At 55.6% G+C, this 17,102-nt stretch overlaps 5 protein-coding genes across 5 annotated transcripts; 4 read left to right on the top strand and 1 right to left on the bottom strand.

The window, feature by feature from the left end:
• The first annotated feature begins 2,337 nt into the window (after positions 1–2,337).
• LY79DRAFT_101193 (uncharacterized protein) lies at positions 2,338–3,670 on the top strand. The gene is made up of 2 exons (XM_060550626.1): positions 2,338–2,602; positions 2,728–3,670. The coding sequence occupies exon 2, from the start codon at positions 2,804–2,806 to the stop codon at positions 3,557–3,559; it is 756 nt and encodes a 251-aa protein (XP_060416548.1). The 5' UTR covers positions 2,338–2,602; positions 2,728–2,803; the 3' UTR covers positions 3,560–3,670.
• A 460-nt stretch (positions 3,671–4,130) lies between these two features.
• On the top strand, positions 4,131–7,371 carry LY79DRAFT_101103 (family 20 glycosyltransferase). The gene is made up of 4 exons (XM_060550624.1): positions 4,131–4,263; positions 4,463–6,440; positions 6,493–7,162; positions 7,217–7,371. Exons 1-4 carry the CDS (start codon positions 4,241–4,243, stop codon positions 7,255–7,257), a joined length of 2,712 nt encoding a protein of 903 aa, XP_060416547.1. The 5' UTR covers positions 4,131–4,240; the 3' UTR covers positions 7,258–7,371.
• A 1,697-nt stretch (positions 7,372–9,068) lies between these two features.
• Positions 9,069–11,177, top strand: LY79DRAFT_101127 (branched-chain amino acid aminotransferase). Its single transcript, XM_060550625.1, has 4 exons — positions 9,069–9,243; positions 9,332–9,459; positions 9,576–10,339; positions 10,428–11,177. The coding sequence occupies exons 2-4, from the start codon at positions 9,390–9,392 to the stop codon at positions 10,773–10,775; spliced, it is 1,182 nt and encodes a 393-aa protein (XP_060416546.1). The 5' UTR covers positions 9,069–9,243; positions 9,332–9,389; the 3' UTR covers positions 10,776–11,177.
• A 1,603-nt stretch (positions 11,178–12,780) lies between these two features.
• Positions 12,781–13,747, bottom strand: LY79DRAFT_101079 (uncharacterized protein). Its single transcript, XM_060550623.1, has 2 exons — positions 13,100–13,747; positions 12,781–13,036 (listed from the first exon to the last, which is right to left on the bottom strand). The coding sequence occupies exon 1, from the start codon at positions 13,650–13,652 to the stop codon at positions 13,194–13,196; it is 459 nt and encodes a 152-aa protein (XP_060416545.1). The 5' UTR covers positions 13,653–13,747; the 3' UTR covers positions 12,781–13,036; positions 13,100–13,193.
• On the top strand, positions 13,686–16,380 carry LY79DRAFT_511075 (potassium uptake protein; the record flags this gene model as incomplete). The annotated part of the gene is made up of 5 exons (XM_060554222.1): positions 13,686–13,996; positions 14,068–14,115; positions 14,177–14,363; positions 14,435–15,199; positions 15,265–16,380. The coding sequence occupies 5 exons, from the start codon at positions 13,686–13,688 to the stop codon at positions 16,378–16,380; spliced, it is 2,427 nt and encodes an 808-aa protein (XP_060416544.1).
• Positions 16,381–17,102: the final 722 nt, after the last annotated feature.

Below are 17,102 nucleotides of genomic sequence, written 5' to 3'. Positions count from 1 at the left end.
ACTCAGATGTATATTATCTATCCGTACATCTATAAATGTCATGTAGTATCAGTCAGAGGTTGCGCGGCAAGGCGGGCTGGTTGCATTTTTGTTGATGCTGCTCGGGCCCTTCAGAAGCTAACGGGGCGGACGAGGAGAGGTCACGATAACTCGCCCAAACAGCAGCACTCAAGACCCTCAGGTAGGTAGTATAAGTCGCTTGCTCACTGGTGGTGGTAGAGGCCAGGGCCGGTCCTGGTCTAGACACCGAGCAGTGTCATGACGGCGCGAGAAGCGTGTCCGAAGTGAGAAAGTGGTCATAAATGAGCGAAACGGGCCGACCATTGGAGTGTCAGACAACGAAGAGGAGGAGAGCTCTCTCTGGTCATCGCGGGACGGAACGGCTTATGTCGGCCATGGCTTTGCGAAGTGTGATTAGTCCATCATCAGTCACTTTTTTTTTCTCCTTCTCTCACTCACTGCACTCACTCACTGGCTGACACCCGCCAGCCCAGTTTTTCTTCATCGGCACCCGTGTCTCGTCTGGTCTGTCTCCGTGTCTGGACGGGACACCCGTAACCCAGCCTCAGCCCGCCGTCCCCAAGCTTGCGGCCCTCTATCCAGTTGTTCCCGAAGCATCCTTGTCGCATGTGTCTTGGCCGGATGATGGACAGGCCCAAAAACCCTGTCGGCCCAACATCCTCCAACGAGTCTCAGCGAGAACGATGAGCACTGTACAGTTTACCCTGCACGCTGCACGCTACTGTACAGACCCCAAGAAGATGATGTTTTCCTTTTTCTTTTCGCAACCTAACTTCGGAAGCAGCCCAGTAGTAGTAGCCATAGCAGCAGCGGCCCAGGAGGGGAGGGAGATGATTCCTTCAAATCCCGATCGCACGTAGGGTGGGATCCAGTCGCGGCGCCGCTCGGAAACTCAAACGATACACTGTCTACACGCCCCGTCTTTAATGGGAAAGGCGGCACTCCCTCCATCACCAAAGCAAGCCGTTTGCCGCAAGACGTCGCATTTCTCACTTTTGAGCTTGTCCAAGACGAGACGACGGCGACCCTTGAGGACGACCCCGGCTCACCCACCTCGCTTTGCAATCTCGCCGGACCCAAGCTCTGCTCGTTGCATGGTGGTACGTGCCTGTTCCCCTCCCCATCGGGGGGTTGGATTATTCTAGGTGAGCGATTACTTGCCGCTGTTGTCTGCGCGGCCTGCGCCGAGAGCGAGGGAGCACTAGATCAGATGGGATGCCGACCTGGAAATGAGAGGGAAACAAAAAATACACCAACACAGAGCCAAAATAACCAAAGAAATAAAAATAAAATAAAAAAACCCTCCCATCATTCCTGCCCCCCCCCCCCCCCCCTGCCCGTAATAATCCCGGCCATGTCTCCGTCTGGTTCTATCCCGGCCCCTCCACACAACTGGGTGCCGCCCTTCGCTTTCGCGTCGTCGTTGTCGTCGTCTTCTTCGTACGTGCAGGCAGTATCACACATCCAGTTAGTTGGCTGGGCTGGTGAGATAAAAAGTCTCGGGCCATCCTCGATCTTCGATATCTCTCCCTGTTCCTCGTCTCCATGTCCCCCACATCAGCTCGCACTTTTGGCTCCTTGGCTCCTTCTTGATTTTGATTTATCCCGGGCGAGTTTTCCCACTCCCATACATCATCGTCACTTTTGACGAGGTCAGAATAGCTATTCAGCACACCCACAGTTGAAGCTTTTGGCGGACCAAAACCTCCCGAGTCTACCTAGTTTAGGTTAAAAGGTATCCACCGTTTACTTACACTCCGCCTCTGTTCATCTCACGGCCTAGCCCAACAAACAGCGCGGGCGTCTCCAGTTCTTATTCTCCCGTTTCTGGCCTCCCCTGCTCCGTCGATTCCGTCACTTTCTGTCGGCCGCCCGGGCTGCAGTTGTCCATCCATCTCCACCCCCTTCCCCAGTCAGTCCGCCGGTTCACTGTCGTTGAGCGTGCGACAACGTGGGATACCTTGCTTTGGGCGCCAACTTAAAACGACATTAACACCAAAAAAGTGAGAAGGAGTCGGTGACTCGATCCGAAACATATCGAGAGCAGATCAGGGATATCAGCCATCTGGTGAGAATCTAATTCGCCGGCCGTCCTACCGACGTCTAACCAGATCCTCATCGACAGCTGATTCAAATACCTAAGACTTATGGCAAAGCCGACAAAAAGGCCAACAAAAAGAAAAATCTAAACCGGGCAAGCAAGCAATCGAGAAAGCAATCAGGCAAGCTGCGCGGCCGAATACAGGGCCCCAGCCAAACAAACGATCGAATCAAATTGCCGGTAGTTCATCATCATCATATTAGCGGGAACCTCCTCCTTTAGCTCCTAACCGCAGGGGCCTCGGCCGGCTCGTTGCATCTGGCAGCGCCTCAACGTCCAGTGCCATCGACTCTCAGCCATTCTCCTCCTCTCCGGTCCCGTTCGTTCTCGGGGCGGGCGTGCATTAGCTCGTCGATTCAACCATAGTTACGCGTTTAGCTTCCTAGCCGACGCCTCGGGGTGTGCACCCGGTTTCCTCATTACGTCACTGACATTCCTTGCCGTTGCGCAGGGGGGAAGAAAAGAAGACGAAAAGCTCGGGTACGTTTTGTTCTGTTCTTTCCTTTGGGCCCATGGGTATGAGTGAGTGAGTGAGTGAGTATCCGTACCTGGGTGACAAGACATATGAGAGAAAGCTGTGGGTTGTCCCATTAATGGCGTCACAGTGAAAGCACCAATTCATATGTTATTTTTATTTTGTTTTCTTTCTCTCCATCATCCTGTCCCCCCTCTCTCTATTTTATGTACCTCAATGCCTGTTTTTGTTCGTTGAGTGGCCTGTCTTCCCTTGCTTTTCATGCAGTTGCATTCCGAGTCTTCCATTTCCATTTCCATCCCATTCTGGACACATCATCTGGCCCAGGCCCGTTCTTGTCGCCTCCCAACCAACCCCGCCTCACACTCTACCAGCCCCGATCCAGGTCACATTTTGCCTTTTTCTCACCTAGTGACAGTCCCTCCCTCCCGCGCCACACTGACTGCCCAATTATTCACCATAAACCCACACTAAAAGTCCATCACCCCGTTCCATCCCGTTTCAATCCCACACACGTACATACCCCCCTGCCCCCTCGCATCGCATCGTCACCCAAGGGGACGGAAAACCGCAGAGAGATCCACTTTCGAATATTCTCGAGAAAACAACACAGAAAAAAACAGAGAGAAAAAGAGCGGCCGAGAATAGAGGAGAAGGAAACAATCACATCACAAGGCACAACGGCCGCAAGACTCTTCTTCCATTCATCATCTCACCCTTCTCCTTGCCCGATCGATGCCTCGCAGCTGCATCGCCCGCCCAGTGGTCCAACCATACATTCTTCCTCTCCCCTTGCAAGCTTTATTATTTTCCTTTGCTCCTGCATGTGCCTGCGCCTGCGCCCGTCCTCTTTGCACATAATTACGCAAGGTTCAGACTCTGGCTCCCTCGTCCTGGTCAAGGAGCTTGGGGAAAAGGCTCAAGCTGACGGCACTCTTTTTTTGTCTAGCTCCTGGCAATAGCAACATCAACATAACATAACAACACGCGCGCGCGCCCAAGCAATCAGGCAAACAAGCACAGCTCCGAGCAGCTAAGCTAAGTTGCCCACAGTCGGACACCACACACATCTCACCTCACCCTGTTCCACACACACTCTTCCCACTTACCTTACTCACTGACGGCCTCGCCTTATTCCGGGTTGTGTCTGAGACACATAAATCCAATCATACCTCACTCACCCTCAGCCACACGCTGTCGTCCTTCCATCACGCCGCTCAGTCCTACCTCCGTCCTCCATTTTTTTTTTTCTCCACAGAGAGAAACTGAGGTACTTGGTCCCCTTTCTCCGGACCAACGACAAACGAGCATTATCTCGCCTCGCACTTATTCCCTTTCGCCATTTTCGTTGTCGCCTTGACATTAGCGATCCCGTCACCGGAATCTGAACAAGGTTGCATCCAACCAACCCCCCTTTCGACATTCGACTCCTCCCACATGTTCTGGTCTATGAAAAGCTGCTCATAGCACCTGCTTCATCCTCGTCTACTTTGCATTATCAGACCTCGTTTAGTCTTGGCGACCTCGCTCCTCGGTCTTCCAGACTCGAATCTGCCACCCAACGTTGGCTTCTTGTCTTGTACTTGTTTGCTCTTCTTTACAAAAGCGATACAGAAGGCTCAACAGTAGCCAAATAGCCCAGGATGACGGTCTTCATCGCATCATTGTGAGTTCTGGCCCCTGTTCCACTCCCTGTTGTCTTGTCCTGCCCCCTGCCACCAAGGTCGACCACGAAAAGAGCTTCCGGCATGACCCCGCTCTGCGCAAAATTTCGCCAACAGCTACGTCCTTCACTGGTCGTGATATGCCCTCGAACCCTGGCTGCACTTCCCTGTCAGACGGCAATCTAACAGTGGCGACTCTAGATTCCTCCCCAAAACCGTCCACTTCGCGCTGCCGGGTACCTCCCAACGAGGAGACCCTTTGCGCCGCGTCAGAACCGACAAGGCCCAGCGTCCCGAGCCCGATCGCCAGCCGAGTCTCTTCAACCCGATCCGTGACATCACACCCCCGATTACGCCGACCGAAGAAGCCATCGCCGAGGACCCATTCACGAACGAGGATGGCTTCCGCATATTCCCCGAGGAGGAGCGCAAGCTTGGTGCCCCCGTCGACAAGGGATCTCCCAAATGGGGTGCTCGGGCAACCCAGCCCAAGTCGCGCGCGAGCTCGCCTCCGCCCGCCCTCATCGCTGAGCACAGTCGCACACTCGAGAAGGCCAGGGAATTGGGCCGCCAGGGCGTCACCCAGCCTCGGCCCCTCGTTAGAAGCGACAGCCACGACCGCGTCTTTGCCCACGCTAACTGGCGCATTATGAACGCCGACCAGGGCAACGGCGGCCTGCGCAACGCCGCCGAGGCCGCTGCCCGCGACGGCAAGCTTGGCGAATACACCTGGGTTGGCACTCTCGGTATGCCTACCGACGCCCTCGAGGGCTCGCAGCAGAAGCAAGACATCGAGGACAGGCTCGCCACCGAGCACGACATGCTCACCGTTTTCACATCCGACAAGGACTTCGACGGCCACTACACACACTTTTGCAAACAGATCCTGTGGCCCGTTTTCCACTACCAGATCCCCGACAACCCCAAGAGCAAGGCCTTCGAGGACCATTCGTGGAAGTACTACGTCAACGTCAACCAAGCCTTCGCCGACAAGATTGTCAAGAATTGGAAACGCGGCGACGTCATCTGGGTCCACGACTACCATCTGCTGCTCGTCCCCGGCATGATCCGCAAGAAGCTGCCCGAAGCTAAGATCGGCTTCTTCCTGCACGTCGCCTTCCCCTCGTCCGAGGTTTTCAGATGTCTCGCTGTGCGCAAACAGCTCCTCGAGGGCATGCTGGGCGCCAACCTCATTGGTTTCCAGATCCACGAGTACACCCGCCACTTCCTCCAGACCTGCAGCAGACTGCTGAACGTGGAAGCGACCACCGACGGTCTTCAGTTGGAGGACCGCTTCGTCGATGTCGTCAATTTGCCCATTGGCATCGACCCTGTCAGCCTGAGCGAGCACCGTGGCGACGACGACGTGAAGAGCTGGGTCAAGATCATGAAGGAGCGCTACCAGGGTAAGAAGCTCATCGTCGCCCGTGACAAGCTTGACCACGTCCGCGGCGTCCGCCAGAAGCTTCTGTCGTACGAGCTGTTCCTCAACAAGAACCCGGATTGGCGCGATAAGACCGTCCTCATTCAAGTGGCGCTGTCTAGCAGCGAGAAGTCCGACTTGGACGCGACCGTTAGCGACATCGTCACACGAGTCAACTCCTCGTGGGCGAACCTGGCTTATCAGCCTGTTGTCTATCTCAAGCAAGACATCGACTACCCTCAGTACCTCGCTCTGCTGACAATGGCCGACGCGCTGATGATAACGAGTCAGCGTGAGGGCATGAACCTGACGTCTCACGAATACCTCTTCTGCCAGGACGGCGAGGTCTTCCCCGAGAAGAAGCACGGCTCCCTGATCCTTTCCGAGTTTACCGGCACATCCTCGCTTTTCGGTGGCAATGAGCTCGCAGTCAACCCTTGGGACTACCGCCAATGCGCCGACGCCATCAAGAAGGCCCTCGAGATGGGCAATGAGGAGAAGGAGCGTCGTTGGGGCGCTTTGTACTCGGCCGTCATGCACCACACCGGTTCGCACTGGTTCAGCGAGTTTTTGTCCCGTTTGGACCGCGTGTACGACGAGCAGCACAAGCACGACCAGACCTCTGTTCCGCGCCTCAATATCCACTCCCTGGCCTCGAGATACAAGGGCAGCAACCGCCGGCTGTTCATCCTCGACTACGAAGGAACCTTGGTTAGCTGGGGCCCGATGAACCAGATCATTCCCGTCAGTCCTCAGGTAAGGATGCTCGCGGGTTTCCCCTGTGTACCAAAGATGCTAACTGTAGCAGCGCACGCTGGATGTGCTCAATGAGTTATTGCTCGACGAGCGCAACACCGTTTATATCATGTCCGGCCGCCGTCCCGAAGAGCTTGACCGACTGTTCCGCCGGGTCCCCAACTTGGGTCTCATTGCCGAAAATGGTTGCTTCCTCAAGGATTGTGGCAAAAACACATGGCAAGAGATGGCCGACAAGGAGCAGATCTCGAGCTGGAAGGAGTCGGTCAAGTCGATCATGACATATTACCTTGAGCGCACTCCTGGTGCCGAGATCGAGGAGCGCCGGTGCAGCCTGATCTTCCACTACAAGAGCGCCGAAGACTACGAGTCTGCGGCTCGCCAGGCTTCTGACTGTGCCAGCCACGTCAACGATGCCTGCGAGGAGCAGCGCGTCCACGCCATCCCCCTAGACGGCTCCATCGTCGTTGAGCCCATCGACTGGACCAAGAGCACTGCGGCCGAGAAGATCTTTGACGACCTTCGCATCCACATGCAGCCCGACACGGAGCATCAGAGTCCTGTTGATTTCCTCATGGTGGTGGGAGACGGACGCGAGGACGAGAAGGTGTTCAAGTGGGCCAACGCGCTTGGTAGTGAAAAGGTGGTTCAGGACGTCGTTACGGTCAGCTTGCACAGCCGCAACACCGAGGCGGGCTTCACCCTGACCCAGGGTGTGAGCGGTAAGTCGAGTTCTGATGACCCAGAGTTGTGCAATGATGCTAATGATCGGACAGGTGTTTTACTTGCGCTCCAGAAGCTCGCCACGACCCAATAAGAGGTCACCCGTGGAGAGTTTGAAGTACAGTTCTTTGAGCAATTCAAACAGTCCCTGCTATGCTGTGACCTGGAGTTTTCAGCGTTTGGCTCTGCACATTACAATTGATGTTGACCTGGCCATAACACGAGGCAGATGATACTGCGGTGGGTCAGTACAAGGTGGAGAGATGGAGTGTGATGGCGTATAAAACACGAAGCCAGGGTTTCGTTCGGTCTCCTTTTCTTGTCATCTTGGTCTTTTGTCGGCGAAGGATCCAGGAAGGCGCGGGTATTTTTTGAGGAAACAGTGACGACTATTGCATTGATTGGCATGCACCACCACGCATCGAGGAGCGAACCCTCGTTTAAAGGAAATATTTCCTAATGTCTTTTTTTTTATTGGTATTTCTTTTTCATCTTGTTCCGTTCCGTTTGCATTCGGCCCCCCTTTCTTGCATCTTGTTTTTTCTTTTCCCTTTTTCCCTCCTCCATCCCATCCGTTTTCGGTACTGCAAAACCGCACGAGTCCTAAACGCTCTAGTTTTGTTCGCCTGCTACCGGCTGCTGCAGAACTCAACGTGAAAGCTTGTGACGATTGAATGCTGATACCCCCCGGAAAGACGGATTGCATGCTCCCAGTACCCAATCAGAACATACCCCTCCCCTACTTCCTTGTATTATTACCAAACTTTGAGCTTGCGTTTTGCTTTCCTTTGGCCTTTTACCGTATGTAACAATGGGCCATAAGTCGGATGCCGAGAAAGGGCATCTTGTATATTTATAGTGGCGGCGAGATATGGCAAGTCAAAGACTAGACAGCGCGTAGCTTGGTATCAAAAAGAGGTATCATGCCATCGATAACTTGTACCTAAAAAGGAATATTTTTACATCTAATATCACTTGACGCCAACAAGTGCGTCTTGCAAAGAGACATCCAACACCTCTGTTCCAATCTGATGGAAAACCTATAATAGAGTGATGAGTCCTGTTCACAGCGGCATAAACCGAGGCCGCAAAGCTGCCCCCGCAGGCGGCAGACGAAGAGATGAACGAGCAGCCCGGATGGCATGCCAGGCATGGGGAGGACCCACTCGGAGGCCAATGCAGTGCAGTGTCCACCATTCAAGCCTCTGATGACATATCAGATCTCTCCATCTCCGTCTTCCATCGTGTCTATTGCCAACATCTCCGAGAGGTAGGCCGCACTACTCGAGAGTCATCTCCGACAGTATTGTTCCATGCTGAAAACCAAGAACCTGGCCGGACGGGCCAAGTTCCAAATTACGAGCCCCGCTAGACACGGGAGACCCGTGTGTGAAGGCCTTGGTTGGCTCGCGTGCCCTCTGTCCTCAGCTCTCGGCTTCTCTCAGAAGCAGAGGTTTGAATCCTACTCCTGTCCTTGTCTCTTTCCGTCACACTCTTGGGTCCGGGGTCCACATTGCTACGGTTGTCCCGTCATCCGGGCCGCTCCGCCGAAGATGAACACGCTGGCTGCCTGACCCAGCGATTGTGGGACAAAGCTACCCTGTTCAGGGTTGCAAGGAGCTGGTGGAATTCCGCCGGGCTAGTAGGCGTGTCGTTCTATCCAACGGGTGGATGGATGGATGGATGATGTCCCATTCCACGCCGATGCCGCGCATTTCGGAAACTTACGTTCCTCTGTCTCTACTTCTTCTATCCGTGCCTGATAAACCTACACCAAAAGCTTCTTTCTTTGCATTTTCAAAAACCAACAACCCTCGCATCGTCAATTGACTAGCTAGCCAATAACACACGCGACGTCATGCCGGGGCCTCTTGTCTCCATGTCGTCCTCGCGCCCTTCAAGCTCCGGCAGACGGAGGCGGACAGGGATGTTTCGACGCCTTAGTAAGCAATCAGCCAATGAACGAGGCTTGACTGGACCTATTGTACAGCGGACTCAGGCACAGTCACCCCGCAGTCCCGCAATCGGCGCCCCTCCAAAACTTTCTGAGGACGAAGTGGGAATTGACTCCCTCCCCCAGGTGAGTCAACCAAAGAGAGAGGGGGAAAATATCAGAGCGGCATTACGTGAGATCCAGACAGAGAAAACTAAAGTCAATTGACGTTCAGAACCACCAACTACACACAACCGACCTTTGACCGACCGAACCCGCACACGATATTCACAATGGCAGCCTTCCCGCCCCCTCCGGTTACCACCATTGACTGGTCCAATGTCGGCTTCAAGGTTCGCGAAGGTGAGCCTCCGTCCGTGACGCTTCCAGCGAGCTACAGCAGCAACTGCTGCTGCTGCTGCTGCCCACCCACCCTCTTCTTTCAAAACCGCACGACTAACTGCGTCTCTCTTCTCCAGTCAACGGCCACATCGAGTCCAGCTACTCCGTCGCGACCGGCAAATGGACGCCCCTCAAGTTCGTCGCCGACCCCTTCATGCGCATCCACGGCATGGCGCCGGCCCTCAACTACGGCCAGCAGGCGTACGAAGGCCTCAAGGCGTTCCGTGCACCCGGCGACAAGACTATCAACATCTTCCGCCCGGACAAGAACGCCGTGCGCATGCAGCACTCGGCCGACGTCGTTTCCATGCCCCGCGTCCCCGAGGAGCTCTTCCTCGCCGCGTGCAAGGCCGCCGTCTCCCTCAACGCCGGCTTCGTCCCGCCCCACGAGACGGGCGCCGCCATGTACATCCGCCCCCAGCTGTACGGCTCCTCGGCCCAGCTCGGCCTGAGCGCGCCCGAGGAGTACCTCTTCGCCGTCTTCGTCATCCCCACCGGCACCTACCACGGGAGCCACCCGGTCAAGTGCCTCATCCTCGACGACTTTGACCGCGCCGCGCCCAACGGCACCGGCCATGCCAAGGTGGGCGGCAACTACGCGCCCGTGATGCGCTTCAGCGACCGCGCCCGCGCCCAGGGCTACGACATCACGCTGCACCTCGACAGCGTCCGGCACGAGGACATTGACGAGTTCAGCACGAGCGGCTTCATCGGCGTCCGGAGGGACGGCGACGACGTCACGCTCGTGGTGCCGGACTCCAAGTGCGTCATCGACAGCGTGACGAGCGACAGCATCCAAGAAATTGCCCGCAGCTTCGGCTGGAAGGTAGAGAAGCGAGTGGTAAGTCCGGCGGCGAGAGACAAGTAGAGAAAGAGAGAGAGAGAGAGCCCCTGTTGGCACATCTTGACTGACCCGACCGCCCGCGTAGATCAAGTACAGCGAGCTCCCCACCTTCTCCGAGGTCATGGCGGCCGGCACGGCGGCGGCGTTGGTGCCGATCCGATCCATCACGCGCCGGATCGACTCGTCGTCGCCGCAGTCCCTCACGGCGGCGGGCGCCCACGAGCGCGTCAGCAGCGCCAAGGCGGGCGAGGAGACTGTAACGTACATCCCCGAGAGCCAGGAGGAGGCGGGCGACCTCTGCCTGAGGCTGCTGTCGACGCTCAAGGGCATCCAGCTCGGCAAGCTCGCCGACGAGTTCGGGTGGAACTTTGCCGTCAGCGAAGCGGATGGCACGGCCGTCGTGGGGGAGCACAAGACGAACGGGTCGGCCTAGGCCATCGATCAGATGGACCAAGATGGTCATGACGTCTTAGAGAGGCGGCTGCAGAATATGCAGACCGAAACCCGTCCCATCTCAGAGGAGGAGGGGGGGTGTGGATTCGCGCGTCCGTTGGACTCGCCAAGATAGGCATGGCACAACTAGGTAGGCGCTTGAGACGGATTGAAGCAGGTAAAATAGTATAAACAAGAACGTAAAAAAGAAGGGGAATAACAAAGCACATCTTTTTTTTTTTTGTTAGGAACAACGTCCTCCGGGCAGAGAACCGCTTCAAGAAATTCGAGCAGTGTTCAAGCCTGGGGGCCGGGGGGTTCAAATCACAGATCGAGGTCTCTGGTAGTGTATCACTAACACGGGAGGCGATATTTATCTTCCAAAGGGAACCCCCCCTCTATGGTCCTAGTCTGGGACTAAATAGGCGAGCGTGGGACACATCACAGATACCTTCTCCCGGGCCGTTGGCAAGACCCCTCATAAGCTCGGTGAGTTCCAACAGAACAGTCTGGGCCAGACCGTATCGCACGTGGCCCCATCAAGTCAAATCAACGGAGACAAGACAAGTGCTCATCGACAAGGGCGGCAGTCCAGTGATTAGGTAGTCAAGGCCCAATTGTCGGATTCCCAGTCATGGCTCCTGACATTGCGCATTGAAGAGAGCAGTAGCATTGAAAAAACATAGCAGCTGCACGCAGTTGTGGATATGCAAAAGGAAAGGGAACGGAAAGGAAAGAGAGACAGAGGAAGAAGGAAAGAAAAAAAAAGTTTTCCCTACCCCGGTGTTGGCACGAGAAAGTGATCCATGTCTTGGCAGCCCAATGCGACCATCTGTGCAGCGACGGCCAAAAAATAACTCATAATATACCTACAAAGTTCTGAGACAGCGGAGAAGGGAAATGACGCTTTAGAAAAAAAAAGTGGTGAGGCAAAGGTCGCGTTTTCTAAGGGCGGATAGGCAAGAACAGAGAAATTGTTAAGGGAATGAATGCGGCAACCTTGGCATGCGCTAGCAGAAGCTTAGCAGCGCTAAACAATCCAAACACGGCGTCAAAGTGGAGTCGACGTCTGTGCGTCTCCGGGGATTGCAGGGGTAGCTACATACCGGTAGCACCTGCCTCCTCACTTCCCAAGTAGGGTACCTGAGTGAGTAGGGAAGGTCGAGGTAGTTTAGGTACGTACATACGGGTTCATTTCTTGTTGTCTCCAACAGCGGAGGAATACACGCACTTGCACTCTGCAGCAGACTGTGACGGGCTGCCTCCTCCTTCCCCTCCCCCTTCCCCTCCTCCTCCTCCTCCTCCTCTCTTCCTCTCTTCCTCTCACTCTCTCCCCCTCTCTCTCTTACCGGTACTCTCCCTCTATCTTTGTTGTTCGGCTTCACTTTCCCCTCTTGTCTTCCGTCTCGTCTTTACAACCAATCCCCTCGCAGAACTAGGCACTGCCCCGTCCAATAACGGCAAAGAACGGCATATGACTAGTCGGTAGGATATTGAGGCATTATCTCGATCCTCTCGAGCACAAACATACCCTCCTCTGTTCTCTCCACAGATCGCCGTCAACGCCCGCATCTTCATACAGCGTGTGCGGTGTGCGCGAAAGGGGCAGAAGGTGCAGGAATCCTCTATCCCACCATCCCCCGGCGACCAAACCATGCCCGTCCACAGGAGGCCAAATAGTCCGCGTGTGTAACCATCCCAGATCAGACCACTAAGTCGGCGCGGGTTTCCTCGGTCGAATAAGAGAGAGAGAGAGGAGGCTCCTCGAGGAATTCAAGACAGAGGCAACAATTCGAACGACCCCGTCAACGCTGTCTGTTTCTATTTTACCTTAGGCTTCACAGATGCAGTCAGCGCACCCGTCTTTTCTTCGATTCCTTCCTGTTTTTGCTCAAGATTCTCCAACGAACCCAGCGTCTTGACAGGGGGTAGCCTCGTCCTCCTGGCCAATGGTCCCTATGTCCCTTTGTGCCCTCCCGGGCTCCCGCTCGTTTACCACTACTTTACTCTAGTTACCCCTACCCACACCCCCAGCAGAAATCATTCCCCGTCGCCACCATTTCGGCATCCAGCGGGCGCTCGTTACTCACCCTACCACGTAGTAGTAATTAGTCTGCTTCCTTCCGGCGTGTCTCCCACCCGGCGCGCGCACACACTCGCATACCTCAAACCCGAATAAGTGCGAGCCTACCCGTACTCGTGGGCCGTTAGCCCCTCTCTTACAGGACAAGCCTAGATATCGAGCCTGTGACAGTCAAGATTCTGTAACCAGAGTCCGAGTCTGATAAGCACCATGATCCCAGTCGTGCAGATGGGTATCCATACCTGCATGGCATGTCATATGCAAAGAAAAAAACAAAAGCTGCACTGCCACATGGCGTCCACTGCCGGAAGACCCCGAAGTAACGAGGGGCTGGGTTTACGGCCATGCCCACTTTCTTGTCTCCCTGCATGTCGTGGTGGCGTTGGCGTTTTCCGCACTAACTCGGCGAGATAGAGATCGCGTTTGCCGCAGCCTCAGGGATGCGTGTAAAGGCATCTTACGCCATCTCTTAGTTAGCCAAAGTCGCTTCTGACCGCCTGGTCCAGGTCCCCAAGGTCCTTCAATCAACCCCCACTGTCGTTTCTCTTGAGACAGGTTTATCTTGAGATTAGGGTAGGGTACTAGTCTGGACGGTTCCAATTCCAAATGCCCAAGACATAAAGAAGTCAACCCACCCTCCGCTGTCTTGCCAGCACAGACATAACTAAGCTCCTCGTCCTTGTGATCGCCCTTTACATTCCCTCCTACCTCTCGGTTTTTGACCTGTTCATAGCACCCCGTTCTTGCATCTACATTTTCACTGGTTGCACCCACACCGGCGCAGTACCCAAACATCCCTTTTCAAAGGTGTTGATCCGCCCGCCTGGTATGGACGACCAAACGGCTGCGTCGCACCCCACCGTGAACAGGATCACAATCGAGGAGAAGCTCAACAGACACAAGTCGGACTCGACCATCGACGATTACCCGCAATGGAAACGTCCTGATGTCGGCTCCAGCTCCGGCGCTGGTGTCGCCGGCGGCATCTACTCGAGCCGTGACCTCCGCCGCGTCGGCTCGCACCGTCTCTCCCGCGTTCTCACAATGGAGTCTACCGCCGACGCGGACGAGAGTGGCAACGACTGGCGCCGCGACGATGGTAGAAAGAAGCAGGTCTTTACCGGCACAACCCTGATGTGGTACGTTTGCGGCCCTCCCCCCATGTTGTTAACAATGTTTTGGGCTCGCTGACATCCTCAACCCCCCTCAGGCTCGCATATCAGTCAATTGGTGTTATCTACGGTGATATCGGGACGAGGTGAGCTCCGACACTAGACTCGAGCCGTGGTTGAAAGATTGGTGTGCTGATTGACTTCCAGTCCCCTTTACGTCTTCTCGTCCACCTTCGTGGACATTCCCAACAAGAACGACCTCACCCAGGTCCTATCTCTCATCATCTGGTCCCTCACCCTCATGGTCACGCTAAAGTACGTCTTCATCGTCTTGCACGCCGACAACGAAGGCGAGGGCGGCACCTTTTCCTGTTATTCCCTTCTGACCCGATATGTAAGTATCCGATATATGACGGGGAGCCCTTCTCCCCTTACGACACGCACATTGTGCTGACCAATTACAAGGCAAACATCACCAAGTTCGACCCCCGCGAGGAAGCCACGGTCCGCATGGAGCGCAAAAACACCCAGGACGTGCGCCCTGTGACCCGCGGCATCCGCTCTGTCATCGAGAAGAGCAAAATCACCAGAGGCTTCCTCAAGACCATCGGAGTCCTCGCAGTGTCCATGGTCCTAGCCGACGGTATCCTGACCCCCGCGCAGTCAGTCTTGGGCGCCATCCAAGGTCTTTCGGTCGTCAAGCCCGACATCAGCAACTCGACAATCGTCGGCACGTCGTGCGGCATCCTCTTCCTGCTTTTCCTCGTCCAGCCTTTCGGGACTACCAAGCTTGCTAGCAGCTTTGCGCCTATCGTCATCATCTGGCTTGGCTTCAACGGGGGCTTCGGCATCTATAACCTCGTCAAGTACGACCACACTGTCCTCAAGGCCTTCAGCCCCTACTATGCTATCCACTTCTTCATGGAGCGGAAGACGGAGGGTTGGAAGATGCTCGGCGGCGTGCTGCTCTGCTTCACCGGTGTCGAGGCGCTGTTTGCCGACCTGGGTGCCTTTAGCATGCGCGCCGTGCAGATGAGCTGGCTGCTGTGGACCTATCCCTGTCTCATTCTCGCGTATAGCGGCCAGGCTGCGCATCTGGCCCTCATGCCCGAGAAATTCACCAACCCCTTCTTCAACACAGTCCCCCCAGGCATGCTGTATCCTAGTTTGATCCTGGCCATCCTGGCCGCCATCGTCGCTTCGCAGGCCATCATCACGGCAACGTTCCAGGTTAGTTGTGGAACCGCCTACCTTTCAAACGCAATGCCAGCAGCCAAATGCTAACACCTCTGCAGCTCTCGAGCCAAATCATGAAGCTCTCTTACTGTCCCCAGATGAAGGTTGTTCACACTTCGGAAACTTTCCACGGACAAGTCTACGTCCCCCTCCTCAACTGGCTCCTAATGCTCGGGACGATCCTCATCACTGTGGTGTACAACAACACGACCAGCCTCGGCCACGCGTACGGCGTCTGCGTCATCTTCGTTACCTTCTTCGACACCCTCATGGTCACGTTGGTCGCCATCCTCGTCTGGGGCCTGCCGGTCTGGCTCATCGGCCTTCCGGCCTTGACCTTCGCCACGCTCGACGGCCTCTACCTCTCCTCGGCTCTTAATAAGGTCCCTGACGGTGCTTGGTTCACGCTCATGATTTCGGCCCTCATGGCCGGCATGTTCCTTCTCTGGCGCTTCGGCAAGGAGAACCAATGGCGCGCCGAGGCCGAAGACCGCTTCAAGCCCAGCGCCCTCCTCACCAAGAACAGTGACGGCCTGCTGGCGCTCACCCAGCGCTGGGGCGGCAACGTGCTCTCCCCCGTCGTCGGATTTGGCATCTTCTTCGACAAGACGGGCATCCAGACACCCAGCGTCTTCACCCACTTCGCCTCCAAGCTCGGCGCACTTCCGGACGTGTCCGTCTTCTTTCACCTGCACCCCGTCGAGGCGCCCACCGTCCCGGACAGCGAGCGCTACCACATCTCGCGCTTCGCCAACATCCCGGGCTGCTACCGCCTCGTCGTGCGCCACGGCTTCATGGACGAGGTAGTCAGCCCGGACCTGGGTGCACTGGTGTACGAGCAGGTGCGCATGTTCGTAGTCAGGCAGGCGACCGCGAAGGCGGCGGCCGCCAGCGAGCAGGAGACCACGACAACGTTGGACGACGCGGACGGCGCGCCCGAGCTGAAGGACGGCAAGCTGGCGGCGGAGCTGGCGAAGATGGACCGAGCGTATGCCCACAAGGTCTTGTACATCGTCGGCAAGGGGCAGATGAAAATCAGGACGGGCACAAGCATCCTGAGGAGGATCACCCTGGGCACGTTCTTGTGGATCAGGGACAACACCCGGGCCAAAATCGCTAACCTCAGGCTGGCCATGGACAGGGTGGTTGAGGTTGGGTTTGTCAAGGAAATTTAATGTATTGCCGTCGGTTATAGAGCTAAGAGCCGGCTAGGCGTAATGAACAGACAAATGTTGTGAAAGTCCATCGCCGCTTCTCGCACGACTCAGTCGATTACATCGACCGTGTCGCCATCTCTCTTGCGCTGCGTTTCGTGAAGCACCGCCGCCAATGTGATCCAGGTGAGCAGCGACGTCCTCGACGACAGAGGCTGGCTGCTGCCCGGACGAATACTATTAACCTTTTGATTTAAGGTTAGCTTTTGTATGTATATATATGTACATCGTATATATAGACGACGCAACGGCCTGGGGACGGCCATCCTGGACTGGGCCATATCCCACAGGCCTGCAGGAACCGAAGCCTAAGGTGTTCCGGTATAAGACAGGCCTGACTCGTGTGCACTCTACTTTGGACCCAAGTAACGGAGTATGGAAATGGCCATGCAGAAAACTTTACTCTCGGTTGGGTTGTCAAAAACTCGGATAGTCTCACCTGGGCCTGTGAGAAAGTCAAAGGGCCGCGCGTCACCTCACGTTGACTGCTGTTGGCCTACTCGGTCAGGCCTATAATGGTTTACCTGCCTCCTTCCTCCGAGGAAGGGCATGTATAAGCTAGGAACCATTAAGGAAGCCTTCGGGAATCGGTATCACCATCAACGGAAAGCAGATGGAACTTGAGTATTTCTCAAATATGCCATGTTTTGTCTAGTCTGATTTTAGGAGAATGGGTTGTGATC

Source organism: Colletotrichum navitas (genome assembly GCF_030913465.1).
Source record: "Colletotrichum navitas strain CBS 125086 chromosome Unknown LY79scaffold_15, whole genome shotgun sequence".
Lineage (NCBI taxonomy): Eukaryota > Fungi > Ascomycota > Sordariomycetes > Glomerellales > Glomerellaceae > Colletotrichum > Colletotrichum navitas.
This window is presented reverse-complemented; position numbering and strand designations above follow the sequence as displayed.